At 33.6% G+C, this 18,692-nt stretch overlaps 1 protein-coding gene across 1 annotated transcript; it reads right to left on the minus strand.

Annotated features, from left to right (window-relative positions):
• Positions 1-367: 367 nt before the first annotated feature.
• LOC120627165 (protein wings apart-like) lies at positions 368-18,045 on the minus strand. The gene is made up of 14 exons (XM_039895041.1): positions 17,886-18,045; positions 15,777-17,671; positions 15,477-15,665; positions 15,220-15,324; positions 14,920-15,063; positions 14,029-14,150; positions 13,439-13,565; positions 12,760-12,975; positions 12,032-12,227; positions 11,417-11,538; positions 10,796-10,959; positions 9,965-10,071; positions 8,475-8,659; positions 368-7,959 (listed from the first exon to the last, which is right to left on the minus strand). Exons 1-14 carry the CDS (start codon positions 18,043-18,045, stop codon positions 7,690-7,692), a joined length of 4,002 nt encoding a protein of 1,333 aa, XP_039750975.1. The 3' UTR covers positions 368-7,689.
• Between the last annotated feature and the right edge of the window lie 647 nt (positions 18,046-18,692).

Below are 18,692 nucleotides of genomic sequence, written 5' to 3' on the forward strand. Positions count from 1 at the left end.
ATAATATATTTTGTAGATTTTTAACAATATTTTATACTAATGTTAAAGTAGATAATAAAATGTTGCCATAGCAAAACTAAAATGATCATGATGCAAGAATTCAAAAATAGTATAAGGTTCATTTAATTTAAATCAAAGTAGTTTTCCGAAATAATTTAGCTTTGAGAAAAACAATTTTTAGCTTACGCTTTTTAAATATTTATTCTCTATCATTTTAGAATGTCGTGTATGAAAGATACATTATAGTTTATTGCCACAATATTATAATGCAATTTAATATTTTTCACAAAATATAAATGTTATAATAGATAAAATATTTTTGTTATTAATGTAGTCTTGGGGTAAAGGACAGTTAAGAGATACAATATTAAAATCGTCCTTCTTTTAATATAATTGCTTGTAATACTTTATAACATAATTACACATTACATTTACAAATAATTTCTCAGATATCAAACTCTCCTGCTTATCTAAAACAACATATAATAAAGGTATTAAAAACACAAGTGTGATATAAAGTGAAATTTGATAACGAAATGCATGAAGCTAACCTTAGATCGTACACCTACAATAAATTACGTAAATATAATTTAGATAATAATATTCATTATAACTGTACAAAAAACACAAAACAACCCAGTCTATTAACATAATCTTCACTAAAATCTAAATTTATACACAAAATAAATTGGTACAAGAATCGATGCTAACTGCTAAGGTACAAACTACGGTTAAAAAAATCTTAAAAATAAGTAAAGCTGTCACAAAAAATAGTTTCATTTACTGCTGAAGAAATGATAACTCGACACTTCTAACTACTAAATAATTATGTTAAACCGTTAAAGCTCCTGTTAATAAATATCAAATAGTAATTTATTTTTTAGGGAAGGAAATACTCTTGCTTTTTTTGCAAAAACGGTTTTGCAAACAGTAATGGTTAGAAAAATTTAGTACCAAAAAAAGTCGACAATAATTAAAATAAACTGTATGACTTTTTGGAACATATTATATAGAAGCTAAAATAAACATATTTGATATATCTAGACCTATCCAGCCATTACAGTCGATTCAATAATGTAAGCGACCGAACACAAATATTTAAAATTCAAAAATAATAAAATTTTAAATGTTTTAAGTTTTTGTCATATTATAATTTTACAATAAGTTTAGAGAATTACTTATTCCACACTCCAAAAACCTGAACTCTGAAAGCCCAAAAACTGTTTAGTTGATCTAGGGCTTAGAAATTCGCTAAGGGATATTTGCATAACCCACCCTTAGAGGCTAAGTTATGTTAGGATTAAAACGAAAGTTGTACGTTTTGTATTTAGAGAGACAAACTGATTACCTATATATGCGTTTTTTAAACAAATTATAAAGATGTAGAATAGGGGATGAATGTTTGTTAAGTGAAAATGTATTAATTGTATCTTCAACGTTAATATAAATACTATTCAAAATGTAACATTAATGTGTTGAATAATACTTTTTTCTCAGATTTCTTTGATCGCTATCACAGGAACTTCTGCGATTTAATAAAAATCATTTCAAACGTAGGTGTTCACAGTTTAAATACATATTAATAATAATAATAATCTACAACGGTAGTTAAATTATTAAGCATGTTACGCTTAATAATTGGACTTTATTAATACAAATTTCGTTAATTTATTATCGTCAGTTTTGTGGTCGTCTCTGTGATCAGAGTAACTTAGTTCAAAGTTCGACAAGTAGGTAAAAATCACTAATTGTCGCAGTACATACCCATTATAGTTTATTATAATTATAACACAAATCAAGTACAAATTCCTCGATATTAGTCCGTTTGGGCCTGTATAGCTGTATTATCGATATGGACCAAGAGCATAGGCTCTTATTTATAATATTAGTGCTGAATTTTTGTTTGTGTGTGTGTAGGTAACCCTTAATTTAGAAATTAACAAGAATCGATGTTATGATCATTAGTAGTGCGTTAGTTTTATGAAGATAATGGCGGATAAAATTGACGAAAGCTTTATATAATGTTGATTTTTAGTACTTGATACAGAGAATGTATGGTTTATAAAAATATGTCCAAAAAATGTTGATCATTACAAGTTGTAAAGAGCATACATAGATTGCGGGTCAAACGACAATTTATCATCATAGTTATAGTACAGTTCCTAGTACGAGTTTAGATACAAAATGTACGATATTCAAAAAAAAATCCATCTTTTTATCTATAACGTTTTGGTTGCCATTTAAATCCACTGTTACTTCAATACATTTTTATTTGTTAAAAGCGCCAGGAATTAAGGATGATAAAATCGAATCTTTTACCTCTTAAATTCGGTCAAAATTGCAGACAATAAAGACTAACGTAGGTCCTACGATCATAAAAAGTTTCATGTGGAAATTATAGTAGCACAACTTGAAACAGAAAATCGTAACATTGTTTGAATGGAGCATTTTTTTCGATTTCAAGACTCTATTTCCTACTTAAAATTCAAAACTAGCGATATATATATAAAACAATAAATTTTACACTACATTCTTTAAATTTTAATAATAGTCATTATTTATTTTATGTCACCAACATAATAATGTGTCTAAAGAATATATCTCGGTCTGTCTAGGTACTTTTATTTTTGATGTGTTTGTTCACAATTCCTTGGTAAATTTTTTTGATTAAGACAGAACCGGAACCTCTAAAGGTAGTATGAACTTATTTAGATATAATAAGCTAAGTTAAGTGTTATCGAAGTTTTATTACGTTCATATTTTTTACTATTTTATCAAATTCGTTATAGTCATATTAAACATGATATATTTTTGAAACGAAAATGAAACTCAACATTTAATATTATGAAACATTTATAAGGCCATTAATAAAGGCGATCATATTTTCATATATGACTTTTAATTAGTTTAAATAGGACATTGTAGGACTGCCCTAATTTATCTATACTTTTTTTTTTAATTTTCTCAAATTTAATTTTTTTGCGTGAGATGTTTAAATTGTTTACATTCAAAACTTGTGAACTTTCTGTACTCTCCTTAAACAAATTTTATTTTTAAAACAAATACTAGTATTTGCGTCTATAATATTAAATGCATGGGTCACCAAGGTCATAGAAGTTGGCAACACGGTTTGTGACTTCAGAATTGTGACAATTTTAAAGCTGTTTCAGTATCAAGACACCACAAATTCAAGGCACAGATATTCACTTCGTTAATAAAGTCACTGAAGCCTGTGAACAAACACATCCTGAAAAATTATCGCAAGGGTTGCGTTACTGTTTAATTTCTAACCATTTAATTAAAAGTTTTCATAACTAAAAATCTCAGTTTCAAGGCACATATAAGACAGTTTCGTTAGTCATGTGACTTAAAACGTTCCGGAAACTGAACACGAGCAGGAATAGCACAGACAGGAGACAATATATCCCCTGACATAATCAACGTATCGACCTGCTAAAGCACAGGAACAAGGGATAGAAGTTTACCCCCGTTTATTATTACATATTTATATATTATTTGAATATTATTTCCACTTGTGCGCCAGTGCTCTGAGAGTTGATAAAGCTGTGGGAGAAGGTAAATTTGTATCCTTTCCCGGGGGATATAATAGTCTCCTGCCCATGCTAGCCGTGCTGTGTAGCGATGAACTTTTCTGTTGTTTTTACTAATGAAAAAATATAGTAACCGTTTTCATAACTAGAAACTCTAAATCAAGGCACAGTTAAAAGTTACGTTTGTAATAAGACACTAAAGCGAACTTAGTGAACAAACAATATCTGGAAGTTCACTAACTATGGCGCCGACGCGGTAATCTATGCAACGATGCGGTTCCAATTGCGTTTGCGTTTGTTAGAAGAACGCATCTAGTAACGCACAAAGCAAACGAATTACGACTTCAAACGAACCATTACTTATAAAAATTTATTACCTTTCAATTAGTTAAAGCGATAAAATATTATGATAGTTGGTTTTATAATAAATACGGTTTCATTTCGTTGAAACTTTGCGAGATATTATATAGAAAACCTCTAGCGAGTAATTTTTATGTATGTATGCGCCCGCTACCGCACCCGCGTCTTCTAGTTATACGTGAACTTCCGCTTTGAAGAAAAACAAAAAGTAAACGAACGACGTTTGAAGGTATACGAAAAAGGGTTAGCAAAGATCGAATGACGTAGTGCACAAGCATGGTCGAGCATTTTATAACGGATTATTTAAAAAAAAGTTGTCATAAACTTCCAATTAGTATACAGTTAAAATACTTTGCAAGCTAGTTTCGTTTCGACCTTACTCTTTCGTTTCGTTTTAATCGCTAGTTCGGTATTTCCTAATCTATTTTTAATAGATTACGACGTTTAAATATGCGTAAGATAAAACTTAAACATGCTCGTGCAGTTGTTTATTCGATCTACGCCGACTCTTAAGGGAACAAGAACTTACAAACGCTTAAGCTATTAGCCATCGATTAAAAGTCCAACATGATAATTGTCCTATTTATTAATGTAATATAAGCATAAAACATCTCTCATTTGCGAACTAACATTGTTAGTGTTTGTACATTTTGCACGAATAGTTTGATCGAGTCCCTTTGAACAAGCAACGGTCTTTAAAATCTCAAAATCGCATACAAATAACCACGCCATCATATTTTAGTCAACAGAGACCAATATATTAACACTATCTAATTTATTTACAATAAACGAATTGTGCCTCATCAGAACGTTTCCCGATAAATTATAAGCCCTCTTTAAAAGTCTATAATACAAAAAGTGCAGACACAATATTCACATAAAAGAATACATATCTATAATACACTTAATATACTATTTTTGCACTTTCATATTGCCAGGTTAGTGGCTTAAACTCGGAATATCTCAATTTAATTAAGATTTGATAACCCATATCCAAGATTAATGCACCTAACTACCTTAACGTTTCCGAACTATATTTACAATTGATTTACTTTTAAAGAAGGAAGTATTGTTACAGAAAGGCGGTACTAACCGAGCGCAGACGCATTCTCCTAGGGGAATATTTTATGGGTTTATTTTACAAATGGCATACCTCTATTACTAAGTTGACTCAATCCTCAAGGAATTGTTATTTACATGTTGATCAATATGCAAAGTAAATCAGACTCGCTAGTTTTATTACACACCAGACAATGTATATTAGTTTAATTACATAATATGCTACAATAATTTATGTTTTATGAGTGAATTTGGCTAAACATTTTAACACAGCTGTGGTTAGTTTGTTTGTTTGTTTGGACAGTTTGTAGAGGAGCGCAAACATGCAGGAATAGACTGACTGAAAGATAAGGTGGTAAAATTACCACGTCACTTTTCAATAATCTAATTGGACGTCTCCGCTCCGCTAGTGTATTTCTCAGTAGAAAGTTACCATTCATCTAATTAAAATATACACAGTGCCTATTTATCGTCTTCCATCTGCAGACCATTTGATCTATCTGCCGCACAATATGTCTAGGCGACGTTCCTAGACAATATTTCTAGACGGCATTTAGTAAGATTTAATATGAAATACTACTGATAAATATTAAAAAACGCAGTTCTGAAACAAATGATCGAACAATGTATATTATTTATATATCAACACACACATACATCTAGGTTACTGTTGCGATGCGAAAAGAAATTGGCTGTGTATATATTAACCTAGACCAAACAAAGATTTGTATGACAAAAATCCAAGTGGGTGAACTAAATTACATTGAGTTTATAAAACGCAATGTAATTTAGTTCACACATTTCTATAAAAATTAAAAATATTCGTTCAATAATATAAACTGCCAGTCTGATATGACATTAAAGTGCTGTACATTTATAACGTATGAACTCACAATCACTTCTAATAACAAACAAACGATGATAAAAAAGTAAGATTCAATTCCCTATATTCATAAGATATGTTTCATGACCACAATAATCATAATCTGGTGACCTCCTGATGACCCGTTAATGGTCATTGGCCGCAATGATCAATGACTTATTGTCATTGATCATTGCTGGGTGGGTTATAATTATTTCCTGTCAGCATATATTAAACTAAAAGTTCAGTCATCGTTTGTAAAACAAATGTAATGTGTCTTAGATTTTCTGTCCCGCTCTCAGAGTTGACAAACGAGTGAGTAAGGAAGAAAAACATATACACGTGTAGATATGCTTCTTTTGCATTTCACATGTACGTTATAAATTTAACAGCATTTCCATATATCAGAATGAAATACGGTTTCTGTTTTTTTATATAATATCTAAGTATATTTTATATACATTTCTAACGCTTTAAATGGATGGGATATCGGATCTATTTTATATTACAATTCAGTAATTTTCCGAACAAGTTGCCGGTCGTCCTAAAAAACGGACTATTCGACTTTCGGAAAATTGCTGCATAGGGGAGCTGATAATATTGATACTTCTATAAACATGCTGAATCCATTATCCAGAATCCACTATTTTCGTTTTGCTAAGTTAATTTGGTGTGTGTCGAATAGTTAATGTATCGCCGTTATACTGAAAATCGATAGTAGCTCTGGGCGTAGCTGACAACATGAACAAGTTACTCGTAAAACCTAATTTGTTTAGAACCCATAGTATACGATATTCAAGCTCGCAATCGTAGTCGACTTCCGAGTATCGAAACCTTACAAAGGCATTGTAAAATGGACCTAATACAATAATTAAATACGTTTTAATATCACACATTTTATTGGTTTTCATAATAATGTTTTGTAGAGGAAGTTGAGATTTTAATTATTAAAGATAGAGTCCTTTTTACTCTCGAAATTTCAAAAACGAATCGATTGCGAGCATTTATATCTTACACTTATCATTACGCACTTAAACAAGTCTAACAATATTGTTGACATATTCCTGCGTATATTTTACGTCAATTAGAAATGTAATAAAACAGGTACAAAAAAGAACATTTTTGGGGAAATTAAGTCAATAATTTCAACATAATGTGATGAGTGATACATATTTAGTTGGATAGAAAATAACTAGTAGCTTTAAGCCTACTTTCCATTAGAAATAAATAAATTTATCTTTCAAGCGTAACGTCACCATTTGTAACCGTCTATCGTCATGTGATGTTGCGAGTGTTTCGCAACAAAGAAAGTTTTACAAGGAATAATCTTTTGTTATTTTATTATTCTATTTGATAATGGATTTAAATTGTTATTATAGGACTGGTATTATACAAGAAATTATAGCTTTTAAAAGATAAAGCCATTTTTGATTTGACACCAAGATAGAATGCCCGTAGTATATAAAAAAAGTAACTTTAGCACATATTATTATAAAGAAACATAAAAAAAAAATCTGTTTGTTTGGTTTGGATGAAAGTTTGCATATTATATACTATATTATATGTTTCTTTGCTACAATAATAATTTTATTTTCTATTTTCGAGCCATAGTTATATTGTATTCCTTAATTCTGTAGTTATAGGACTCGGGGATGGCCAGACAGACGGACGGACAAAGAGCAAAGTTACCCCAAGTAAACCCACAGACACCCAACAGCTTGGTCAGTTATATACTTTAAATACAACTAAAAATTATTATTTATTTTCATACATTGTATGATGTGTACATAAAACCTCGCTGAGGCTCCACAAATTTTTGGACCAAAAACTTTAAACAACTAAAAAGATGTGTAAATTTCAGTGGTAACCATCAATCTCCATAGAGGAGGACATTCTATCGGAGCTTGACGTGCTGTTCATACTGTAATTCATGGAATAGTTGAGGTTACTTAGAGACATGTCCTGAGGTACGTCGGAGGGCGATGTTTGGTAGTAGCTGGGGTAGGCGGCAGTATAGGGTGCGGCTGGCGGGGGCTGTTCCGGCGTTGAGTTCTCTTTGTCACTGGTTTCCATGAAAGATATTATCCTTTGGGTCGACTTCACGTGCGCTACGATTGCCGCTTCAGCCTGTAACAAAGTGTGGTGATTGAGGATAAGAGAACTTAAAATAATTATAGCGCTGTGTGGTGACCGGCAGATAAGTTTAAATTTTCACCACCCCTAAAATTTAATTTACGATAAACTTATCTTACGATAACGAATCCTAGAACGCATCAAAAATTGCAAATTGCATCATAAGTTTTAGTATCAGTTGCACTAATCTCTATTATTACCACTAGACGGGTTGTCAATTTTGTTTTTGGCTCTTTAAATCTGATGCTGCATAACGAGTACCCAATATAAGATGACTAAATCACTAGAGAAAAATCGGAAATTATAAATTCCAAATTGCCCCCAGTACCCTGAATTGACCCCACATATCCCAAATGCTGAGAGGCTTCGGCCGTGGCTAGTTACTCTAACGACAAAGACGTACCGCTAAATACGGGTTAGCCCGTTACCACCTTAGACTGCGTCAACACTTACCAGAAGTTGAGATCGCAGTCAATGGCTAACTTGTAGTGAAATAATAAAAAACTTACACTGGCTGTGAGCGAGAGGAATGTGAAGTACTTCTTGAGCGTCGGCAGCATGGGCGCGTAGGTGGGCACACGCAAACGCACGGCTGCGGCGTGGGCAGGCGACACAACAGCCATGTTGCCCACCAGCAGCGCAATGTACGCGCCCACCATCGTGTGCTCCATGTGTGTGCCCGCTCGCGCCAGCACTGCGGAATAAATCATTGCCGTGATTCCGTAACAACACTGTGACTATGGAAAGGACACGTAGCTCGGAGAACCGATTGCAAAGTGTGAGATTTTCTAAGTTTACTCCTTCGATTGCTAACACGATTATCACGATATATCGCATATAGCGCCATCTAGTGATAGTACTGTTTCCCAATATTTAAACTAGATGGCGCTACTTCGATACCATATAAATCGTAATTAACTTTTACACGATCGAACAGTTAAACGTAGGTAGAAAATCTCACAAAGGGCACTCCGATGAACGTTGGGGTTCGCAAGGTGTTTGTTGGCAACGTTGATCGGCCCCCAACGAGATGGACAGATCTCGTTGGGGGCCGATCAACGAGTCATTGGGAGTCGCTGGAAACAAGCGGCCCAGGAGCGTTTATTTAGGAACTCCTTACAAAAGAACTATGTCCAGCAGCGGACGTCAATCTTTGATGGTGATGACCATAGATTGAGAATACCTAAAGCGAGTATCCTATATAGGTATATAATTCTCTCGCTCTCTCTATAGTATCTATAGAATAATGTATGCAATTTTTTGGATATCCAAATATAATTTATCTCGTAACTCGTGAATTAGATCTGTAGAGCATACTTTGACTTTATTCCAGCACTTCACACACAACATAGTCTTTAACTACTCCATAGTTTTAATTAAATCATAAATGTTATTGTGTGCTCTCATATCAATGAATGTGTGCGTCTGTTGTTTTTAGGAGTCTTTTTTTTTCTTAAATTAGTCACAAACACTTTTTTTTTTTTCGACACAAAATTAGTCGAAAGCGCCAGAGTTGTGAAATAAATCAACAAGCATGCTATTGCCTTCAAGTGAAAGAGTTTTTTAAAAGTTGTCAATAATATGGGAAGTTTATGCTTAGAACATGTCCACAAAACCCTGTACTATGGCTAAGTTAAGCATTGGCTTAGTGTAAGGTTGACCTTCAACAAAATAAGATGGTGAAATACTGTCTATTTAAGGGAATCTAAGGCTTAGAAAAGATGCTTTACTTAAGCCATCGCATAGCAACGACTATTTATGTGGCCTTAACTGTATAGATCTAAGATGTACGCCCTTTATCACTAACAACGCACAAGGCCTAAATAAGTAACACCTAATTAATCTAAGGAGATCCTGGGCATACATTAATCGTTCACCAATAGTTGTCAATTAAGAGTTGGTAAAACGTTATTTGCTATATACATTGCCTAAATCTTTAGGTGTTCGATTTAGGCGATGCCTAGGTTTGGTGAAAACGGGCAGTAATGCTTTAACTTACACTTTGCTACTGTTTCGTCAATATCATCCTGCTGCTTTTTCTTGTCATTTTGTGCTCCCTCGTCTTTCTCGCCGTCTAATAAGGCATCTGTGTTTTCTTCTGCTCTCCTGTAAAATAATTTAAGAGTATTGAATGAAAACTTTCAACCTAACCTAACCTACACAAATATTCTGGGTTAGAATATAGACATTATTATTTATATTATTTTTTTTTTTCATTATTATTAACCTCAATAATGCCTCAGTAATGCTTGACGACGCCAAGGCCCGGCCAGGGCTGTAGCGCTTTGATGATGAATGATGATGAATGCTTCAGTAGGAGAGTAACAGTGAGCAAGGCAATGCATAAATAATTATCGCCTCATCTAAGGATACTACTAGTCATACGTCTTTGACGAATAGTTATCACCTAAGAGTTGGAGCAACTGTTTTCTTCTAAAACATTAGGCATTTGATTTAGGCTATGACGAGATTTAGTTAAAACAGTCATTTAGTTAAAACAGTCATAAGAACATAAGGTATAAGTAAAAAAGGTGGTGGCTGCCTTTAATAATATACATGAAATTAAAGAAGCGGAAGTCGATTTATCGGGAAAAATCATGAAACTAAATAACATCATCAAAATATCTATCCGTATATAACAAAGCGTTTGGCAAGCAAAAACTCGAAAACGGTTTACACAAATACAAATACCCCAATGATACCTTCGAAAAATAAAAATAAACATTATTGGTTATATTGTCACTTTAGATTAGAACTATATGAATAGTTAAAACCAAATGATTTTTAGATAGCAAGAAGTTGAATTGGTCATCCAGTAATATAAACTTACCTGGCCAATTCTTCCCGCTTGTAGAACAGATCCACGATAAGATCCAGGGCTGATACACTACGCGATATGACGTCGTGTTCGTTGTCAACTCGTATTCTCACGCTCAGAAGCCTTTGCGTGTTTATATCGTTGTTTTGTACTAAGTTTATTAACAGCATCAATACCTGTCGGAGAATTTTAGAAAATGTTAAGAGTCCAGTAAATTTATATAGAAAAACTATATAACAATCTTTGAATAAAGCTATCCAAAGTCGAACTTGATGGATGTAGAACCAGTAATTGGATCTCTGGCCCCCTTATTAATACACAAGCGTAACGTTAGAGCATAGATTAATTATAATATTTTTATTATTTATTATTTCTCAATGCCAAGTAACTCTAAATGACAATGTGAGATGGTCCGGTAGATACTTAAAAGAACACACGGCTAAAAAGTTCAACTGACAACACCTTTAAAATGTCAGATAATAACAAAACACTGTCAGTTCTCCAACAGTGAACCACATTTATTAATACAGGGGATGAGATGTGCACCCAGAAAAGGCACAGACTTAACTAAGCAAAAGAAATTTAAAAAGGCAGACATAACTGTTCATCTTTATCTAAATAAGTAATACATACACAAACACAGAAGTCGAAGTTTTTGGTATCAGGTATGAATGTGCCTTGGTTATTTAACATTATCAAACATATTTCCATTATTGAAGGCTGTTCGCCCACCACTTCTGCGCCAACTGCTGACGCTGAAACAAAAATAGTTGATTTATAAAGATATTTCTTTATTATTATTTAAGTGCTAAGTGAGTAATAGGGTATTTTGGAGGATCTGTAAGGGGTATATATTTGTTTGTAATGTGTAATTATAAATAAAAAGTTTTGCAAATAACACCACTGTCCAGTCTACTAAAAGTAAGTAAAAAAATAGTTCCAGGCATAAAGCTAGCTTTATGACTTATTTTAAAACAAATCAACATAGTGTTAAACCCTGGTTGCCATGGATCACAAATAGATCCTTCAGTCCATTGTATATCAGGGGCATCCACGAATTAGCACTAGCTTGAATCCAGTATCATCATTAGTTTTTGTAACTGTATTACCAAGATCAATTCTCAGAGTACAACATTTATATTTTTTTTAAGGCCATGGATTCAAGTGCCTTAACACCTAGAGAACATATTGTATCAAGAGATTCACATAAAATCAATTAGTGTTATAGATTATTCAAAGAATACTCACAAGCAATACCGAACGAGTGTGATAAATTGACTAGCACTTTGACAGCTGGCAAAGCCGCGTCCAATAGTGCAGTACGCAATTGCAGTTCCGTTTTCGCTTCACCCACACATCGCCGCAGCAGAGCCACAAGCGTCCGCGCCGCGCCCAGAGACCCTGTTACAAGGTGGTGCTGATTCGCTTCATTTTGTTGCGTCACCTTTAAAAGAAAAGGAATAAAGTTTATTTTTGATAGCAAAAGATACTCGAATGGATGTAAATCATCAATACCTTGACCTAGCCATATGGTCTCATATATTCCATCTCTTTAGAAAATATATCAATGACATAAGATTCACAGATTTTGTCCAAGGATTTAGGCATTTTAAGATGTGTTTTCTAAGATGTCACTGTGATATCATATCTTATACCATTCATGTTTAAAGTGAGCTTAGCTTAGTAATATCATACTTTAATATTACTAGCTTATAACATACCTATAACGGATTTTTTTTATAACTCACAATTTTATTCTTCATTTAAAAATTATTAGACGATTTAAAAATCTGATCTTATGATTAACTTTAATATAGTTACTTCTACTTTAATATTGTTAAAGGTTATTACACTAGCCCCCACATCATGAAGTGAACAAAATAAAAATTTAGTTTAACAATTTACCACTTTGCTTATTTGCTAATAGCTTTTCAATAAACAATAATTATTTGTGATAGAAAAAAAAGTAAACTTACGTTCTCTAGGACGCGCATACACCTATCTGCCTTTCTCAGTACATCAACCTCAGCATTACTCCAAGCGCTGGCCGGTGATTCTAGTCTCGCTGCGCAGTCCTGTATCGTGCGAACAATGTGGTCTACGCCGCCCAAGTTCCGAAGCTCTTCTTTGAACCATTCGCCTGCTCGCTTTGACGTCAAAGATAGTAACGTTTCCATTGCTAAATGACCCACCTAGGAAAAATGTATATATTATTTAGTGTAACTTACTTACTTTTATGGACTACACAATCATCACCATTATGAACATTCTCTAGAGGAGTGTTTTGGAGCATAGACCCACCACACTGCTCTAATGTGGATTTGAGGGCTACACACAATTCAATAATAAGAAGGTGTTTATAGACTTTGTACATGAAGTCTGTATGTTTCTTAATAGGTATAGTATATTAGTACAATATAAAATGATATTATGCTAAAATTGTATTTTAAAATAATATTACGATATACAGCCATTAATGGATAACCCATCTGTTATGGATTTAAGTTTTCTCATAAAACATAAGATAATTAGACATCATTTTATTATTTAATTCATTATATTATGATACATTATAGAAATTTCAAAAAAAGATGTCAATATCATCTATACCAGTATTACATTGTTTGGTTTTGTTAGTTAAAATGCAGTACTTACTGTAATATTCTCCAAATCCAGATGGTTAGCTTTCCCTTGGCTTTTAATTTCAGCGCATAGCTCCCGGACTCTTTCCTGCGTCTTTGCAAGCTGAGCTGACGTTAAACCACAGTCATCAAGGGCATCCCTGGAACAAAATAAATAAATTACTCACTTCAAATTATTTAATATTGAAACAAAACAATACTGTAAAAATGAAAATGTTGGATAAAATAAAATTGCAATAGAAATGTAAAGATTTTCAGTGTGACCCAGTGACCCATAATGGGTCAGATCATCAGAATCAATCAAGGAACAGAATAATCTCAGCTGGGAGAACAAGCATATCTAAACTTTATTAAATGGGTTATTGACCGATCACGCGAGGTCATTGCTCCCAACCATGAGAAGAGAAAGTAAATATATTATAAATTGTTTAATTGATTTACCTCAATTGAAATAACACCAAACAACAAACTAGTGAGTTACAAGTTACAAATAAAAAACTACTGTAGAAACTGTATCTTGTTGAATGTTACAATTCTTTATGAAGTACACAGTGGTAACAAATTGAGAACACAATAAAATTTAAATAACAAAAGATAACTCACTTGTGTGATACATCAGACTCAAGTAGATTCAACATTAGCTCCAGAGATTCTCGATCCAAATCCATATTTAGACGATCTTGAGATAGTACAAACATCACTGTTGCTGTGCACAAACCTAAGCTCTAAAATAAAACAACATACATATATTTACAATATATCCAATCAGCATAGATGGGGATTGATAAAATAGATTGTAATAGCACAGATTTGTGTTGATTCTTAGTTATCTTGTTTTATGGGAAGATTTCTTCAAATGGTTATGAATGGGAATCTTGTTAATTAAACCCATACAATTATTTATGTTTGTGACATTGTTGCAGTGAAGGGTACATTTGCTGATGACAAGTTTATGTTTGATGGCAATTTTACCAAATGTAAATGTAAATTGATAAATAAATGCCTAAATAAAAATGGTGAAAACCCCAATGTTAAAGATTCTGTTACTACTATTAAAACCACATAATATTATAGTCTATTGGAATTAAAAGCTATATAAATTATTTATGTTGAATTGCTGACCCTGACCACAATTTGGAAAAGCTGTCTGATATTCAAATGAATATTCTCTTACATGGAAATTCAATTTTGTTCAAAAATTAGAAGTTATGCTACTGACTATTCTCGAGTTTCGCAAGCACTGACATACAGAAGCATACAAATTTTTTATCAATATTTAATACAATGTCTGGAACTATACACTGAATAGACCTCTGACCAGGTGGACAGATGACCAAACAAGTCACAGGTTTCCGCTGACCCATGGTATTTAGAACTGCTTACAAAAGACCTATGTTCAGCAGTGGATGTCCATTAGTTGACGTTAAGGAAGATGAACTAGATGACAGTATAATGTTATCTGGTGCTATCAGCTACATAGAAAATGTTTATTACCTGATCATTGGTGGCATCATGTAAGGCGCTGAAGAACTTCTGCACAGTGCCGTGCGCTCGCAGATGCATGCGAAATGCAGGTGCTGTGCATTTACTAGCTAGAGTTATAGCGGATAGGCATCGTGTAGACATTGGATTATTGTCCTAAAATAAATACAATTTTAAGTTTTTATATTTGCATACCAGTTGATATACTTAAATACAGAGTCGGTTCCAAAACATATAATTTTATTTAATGGAATACTAACAATAATAATGTTTTAAATTCTAATATTTCTAAATAAAATAGTTAATTGTTACCTGCAAGGCATCTAGAAGATATTCAACATCATCATTGAATTCTTGGAATTCTCCAATCTCTTGTATTTGATGTGCCTTTTTAACATTCCGAACAACAGTGTAGTACTGAAATTGCAAAAAATTAAATAATTTGATACAATTATTACCATTATGTGCGCCAATCCTATTCATTTAATTGTTTGGGCATTGTACAGGCAGTACTTTACTATTAATCACAAAACAAGAAGTTGCTATTATAATAGTTAGTTATTGTTTACCTCTTTAGCTTCCTTTGCACATTTAACACTTGTATAACGTTTAACAGGTTCATCCATAGTTGGATCATCCATTATGGGATGGGCTGCTCTATATCTTGTGACTCTTGTTAGTTCTTCTGGCACTTCTGCAACTGCATTGTTAACTTCGGGTGTTCCAGGTTGCTCTGGTCTCGGAGTTTCATTTCCTTTCTAAATAATAAAAAAAAATATTAGAAACCATGATGTGATCAATCAATAAAAATTGGCAGATTTGGGTGACAAACAATCTGGTGTTTTATGATTAGGTAAGTATCTACTTACATCATTGGCCCATTCATGTTTGTAGAGGTGTCTTCTTTTCCGAGCTGGCAATGGTGAAGGGTTATCATTAACTAATGATTTACTTTTGAATATGGAACCTTTTTTCTTTGTTATGACTAACTTCACACTTGGTTTATCCTCCATATGTTCTTCAGAATCGAGTCTTTGAGGTGATTTAAATACATCATCCTGGTGACATTTTTGTGATTCTTCCTCTGAGAATTCATGTGGGCAACTGTTATAAGCTGAATCTGATGACTGTGTTTGTATTTGAGCCTCATTTGCTTCACTACGTAATGCAGTTTCATCCATATGCAGTTCTTCAGGAGCCTCTTCAACATGTGCTTCAATTTGTTCTGTTTCCTCCATTTCAACATTTTCATCATCCTCTTCATTTTGTTCTGTATTCATTGATGCAAGTTGTTCTTTTAGACTTGCTAATGTTTCATTGTCAGCTCCTGAAGAACTAGGACTTGAATGTTTACTGTGTCTTTCTTTATGTTTTTGCTTCTTGTGTGGTTTTTTATATGTAGCCTTTTCAGTTTTACTATTCCCAGACAGTATGTCAATAAGGTCATCCTTTTCTGATTGAGATTCAGACTCATTTTCTATCTCTTGTTGGATTTTAGAGGATGTTACAGTTGCAGTGGGAATGTCAGCTACTGCTTCATGTCTTCTTCTGCTCTTTTTATTTTCTTTCTTTAAATCACTTACAGTTACAGTTTTTATTACCAGCTTACTAGATGTTCGGGATCCTAAGCGATCTAAGTAATCATCATTTTCACTATAATTAACATTTGGCCTATTCCTTCTTGATCTACCACTTATCACTTCAGGTGGTTTTGGTTCCGGCTGAGGCTTCTTAGACTGCTTTTCTGAATCTAATTTAGCCAACTGGGCCTCATTGTTATCCAGCTGCTTAATTTTTTTGGATTCTTTTTCACATGTAGGAGATGCTAGAGTTCTATATAGATCATAAGCATCAGAATCTGGTAATGGAGAAGAAGGCTTTTTAACTAATTCATCTTCTGAATGTTTGTGATGCCTCTTATGTGATTTATGTTCTTTCTTTTCCTTTTTTTTCTCTTTTTTAATTTCCTGGCTTAGTCCTGCACACTTGATAGTAATTTTTAGTCCCTCATGTTTAGGAGAACATATAGTTTCCACTGAAGGGCTTTTTTTATGATCAGAACCCATATCAGAATGTGTATCCATAGAAGAATGTCTGTCAGAACTAGGTGATGTAAATCCTTCATTCGAATCTGTACTAACTATTCTAGATGTACCTTTAGAAATTCTTAGTACTATAGGTGGTGGTTTACGCTCCTCATTTGCATCTTTACTAGTAGATGGACTCATTACCTCAGTTTTAGCTGGGCTTTTTGAAGGGCTCATAACCAATGGACTAGCCTTAGGAGAAGCTGCCTTTGGAGGTGTTGATTCATATACTATAAATTCAGGAATTGGACTATTACTACCATCCTCTGCATAATTTATTACCTTATCACGATTTCGAACCAAGTACCTCTTGTTTGGAGCTTGCGAGTTTTCAGCAGTTGGATCCTCCTTCTTTGATGCTTTGGTGGCAAAATTCCTTTTATTTCTACTCTTTTCAGAGTTACGTCTAGGCAATTCTGGTGATGAAGAGTCTCTATTGTATCTACTTCTCTTAGTTGTTTTCTTTTCTTTAGCAGAGCCTGGATGCTCAGGTGAAAGTGGTGCAGCAGATACCGGTGGAGCGTAAGTAATTTGTGGCACTGGTGGATATAACTCAGCATTTCGAGATTTAAAAAACTTTTTAGGCTTTGGAGGTGGTTGTTCAGTTTCAACTGCTGGTACCGTTAGAGGACTGTTCTGATCCTGAACAGCTTTCTTATGAACATTGTTTGGATATGCTGAAATAAACATAGGCAAGTGGTAAATTTGTAGAAAGAAACTAATATGAATCTGGTACAATAATTATAGAACAGTGTAATTAGGGCGTTTGGTTAACTTAATTAACTTTCATCAATATGCAGCAGTTACTAAATAAAACAATTACTTTTAAACAAAGTTATGTTTATACACTAAACTTCAAGGCCAAACAAGAATGTTGTATTGAATACATACCGTAAGGAGCGCTCCTAATGGAAGTGAAGCTCGTAATTCCCCATTTGCCCACCGTTCCCGCCGATCGAGCAGCTGTGGGGCAATTACTATTTTCTCTAAAGAGAGCACTGTCCAGCGGCACAGCCACGCTGCCGCTTCGGCCTCTACCCCAGCGCGACATGATGATAATTTCATCAAATTTGATGACACCTGCGCCGTCTTACCAAATCAATCAATTCTTCAAATGTCAAAGTTGCAAGTTACACATGGCTTCTTTAAAAATACGTATTACAAGTTAGTTTCAACTTAATAGCGTATCAACACTTCGTATACACTCATTAAACTTTCTCCAATAGCAATGAAAACACAACCCATAAAGATAACACACCCGCCATTTTTAGGAGCTATGTACTTTCTTTACGGACGCATTCGAATGTATTTGTATGATAACAATCCACCGATAACTCAAGTCCGACTTTATAACAACTTACATTAAAATTACAGTTTTTCTTTGAACTTTTGAGGTAGTTAATTAATGTTGACTCAAACATTAATAATGACAAATAGGACACAGTCACAAAGTGCGATGTTGTCATCTCATAACACCAGCAGCGCCATATTGGCAAAGCAAAGCAAAACAAGGAAGCAAAACACAGCCAATAGGAGCTCGGTTACAACCATAGACAACTATTGGTAGTGATGGGACTAAACGGTACAACCACAGACTCTCCACCCTAGATACAAATATTTCTACAAGTTTACATAGTCTTTGGTTCTCAGATCCATGCAAATGAAGTGTATACATAGAGACAATCGGAATTAAACGTA

Source organism: Pararge aegeria, chromosome 10 (genome assembly GCF_905163445.1).
Source record: "Pararge aegeria chromosome 10, ilParAegt1.1, whole genome shotgun sequence".
NCBI classification, from domain to species: domain Eukaryota; kingdom Metazoa; phylum Arthropoda; class Insecta; order Lepidoptera; family Nymphalidae; genus Pararge; species Pararge aegeria.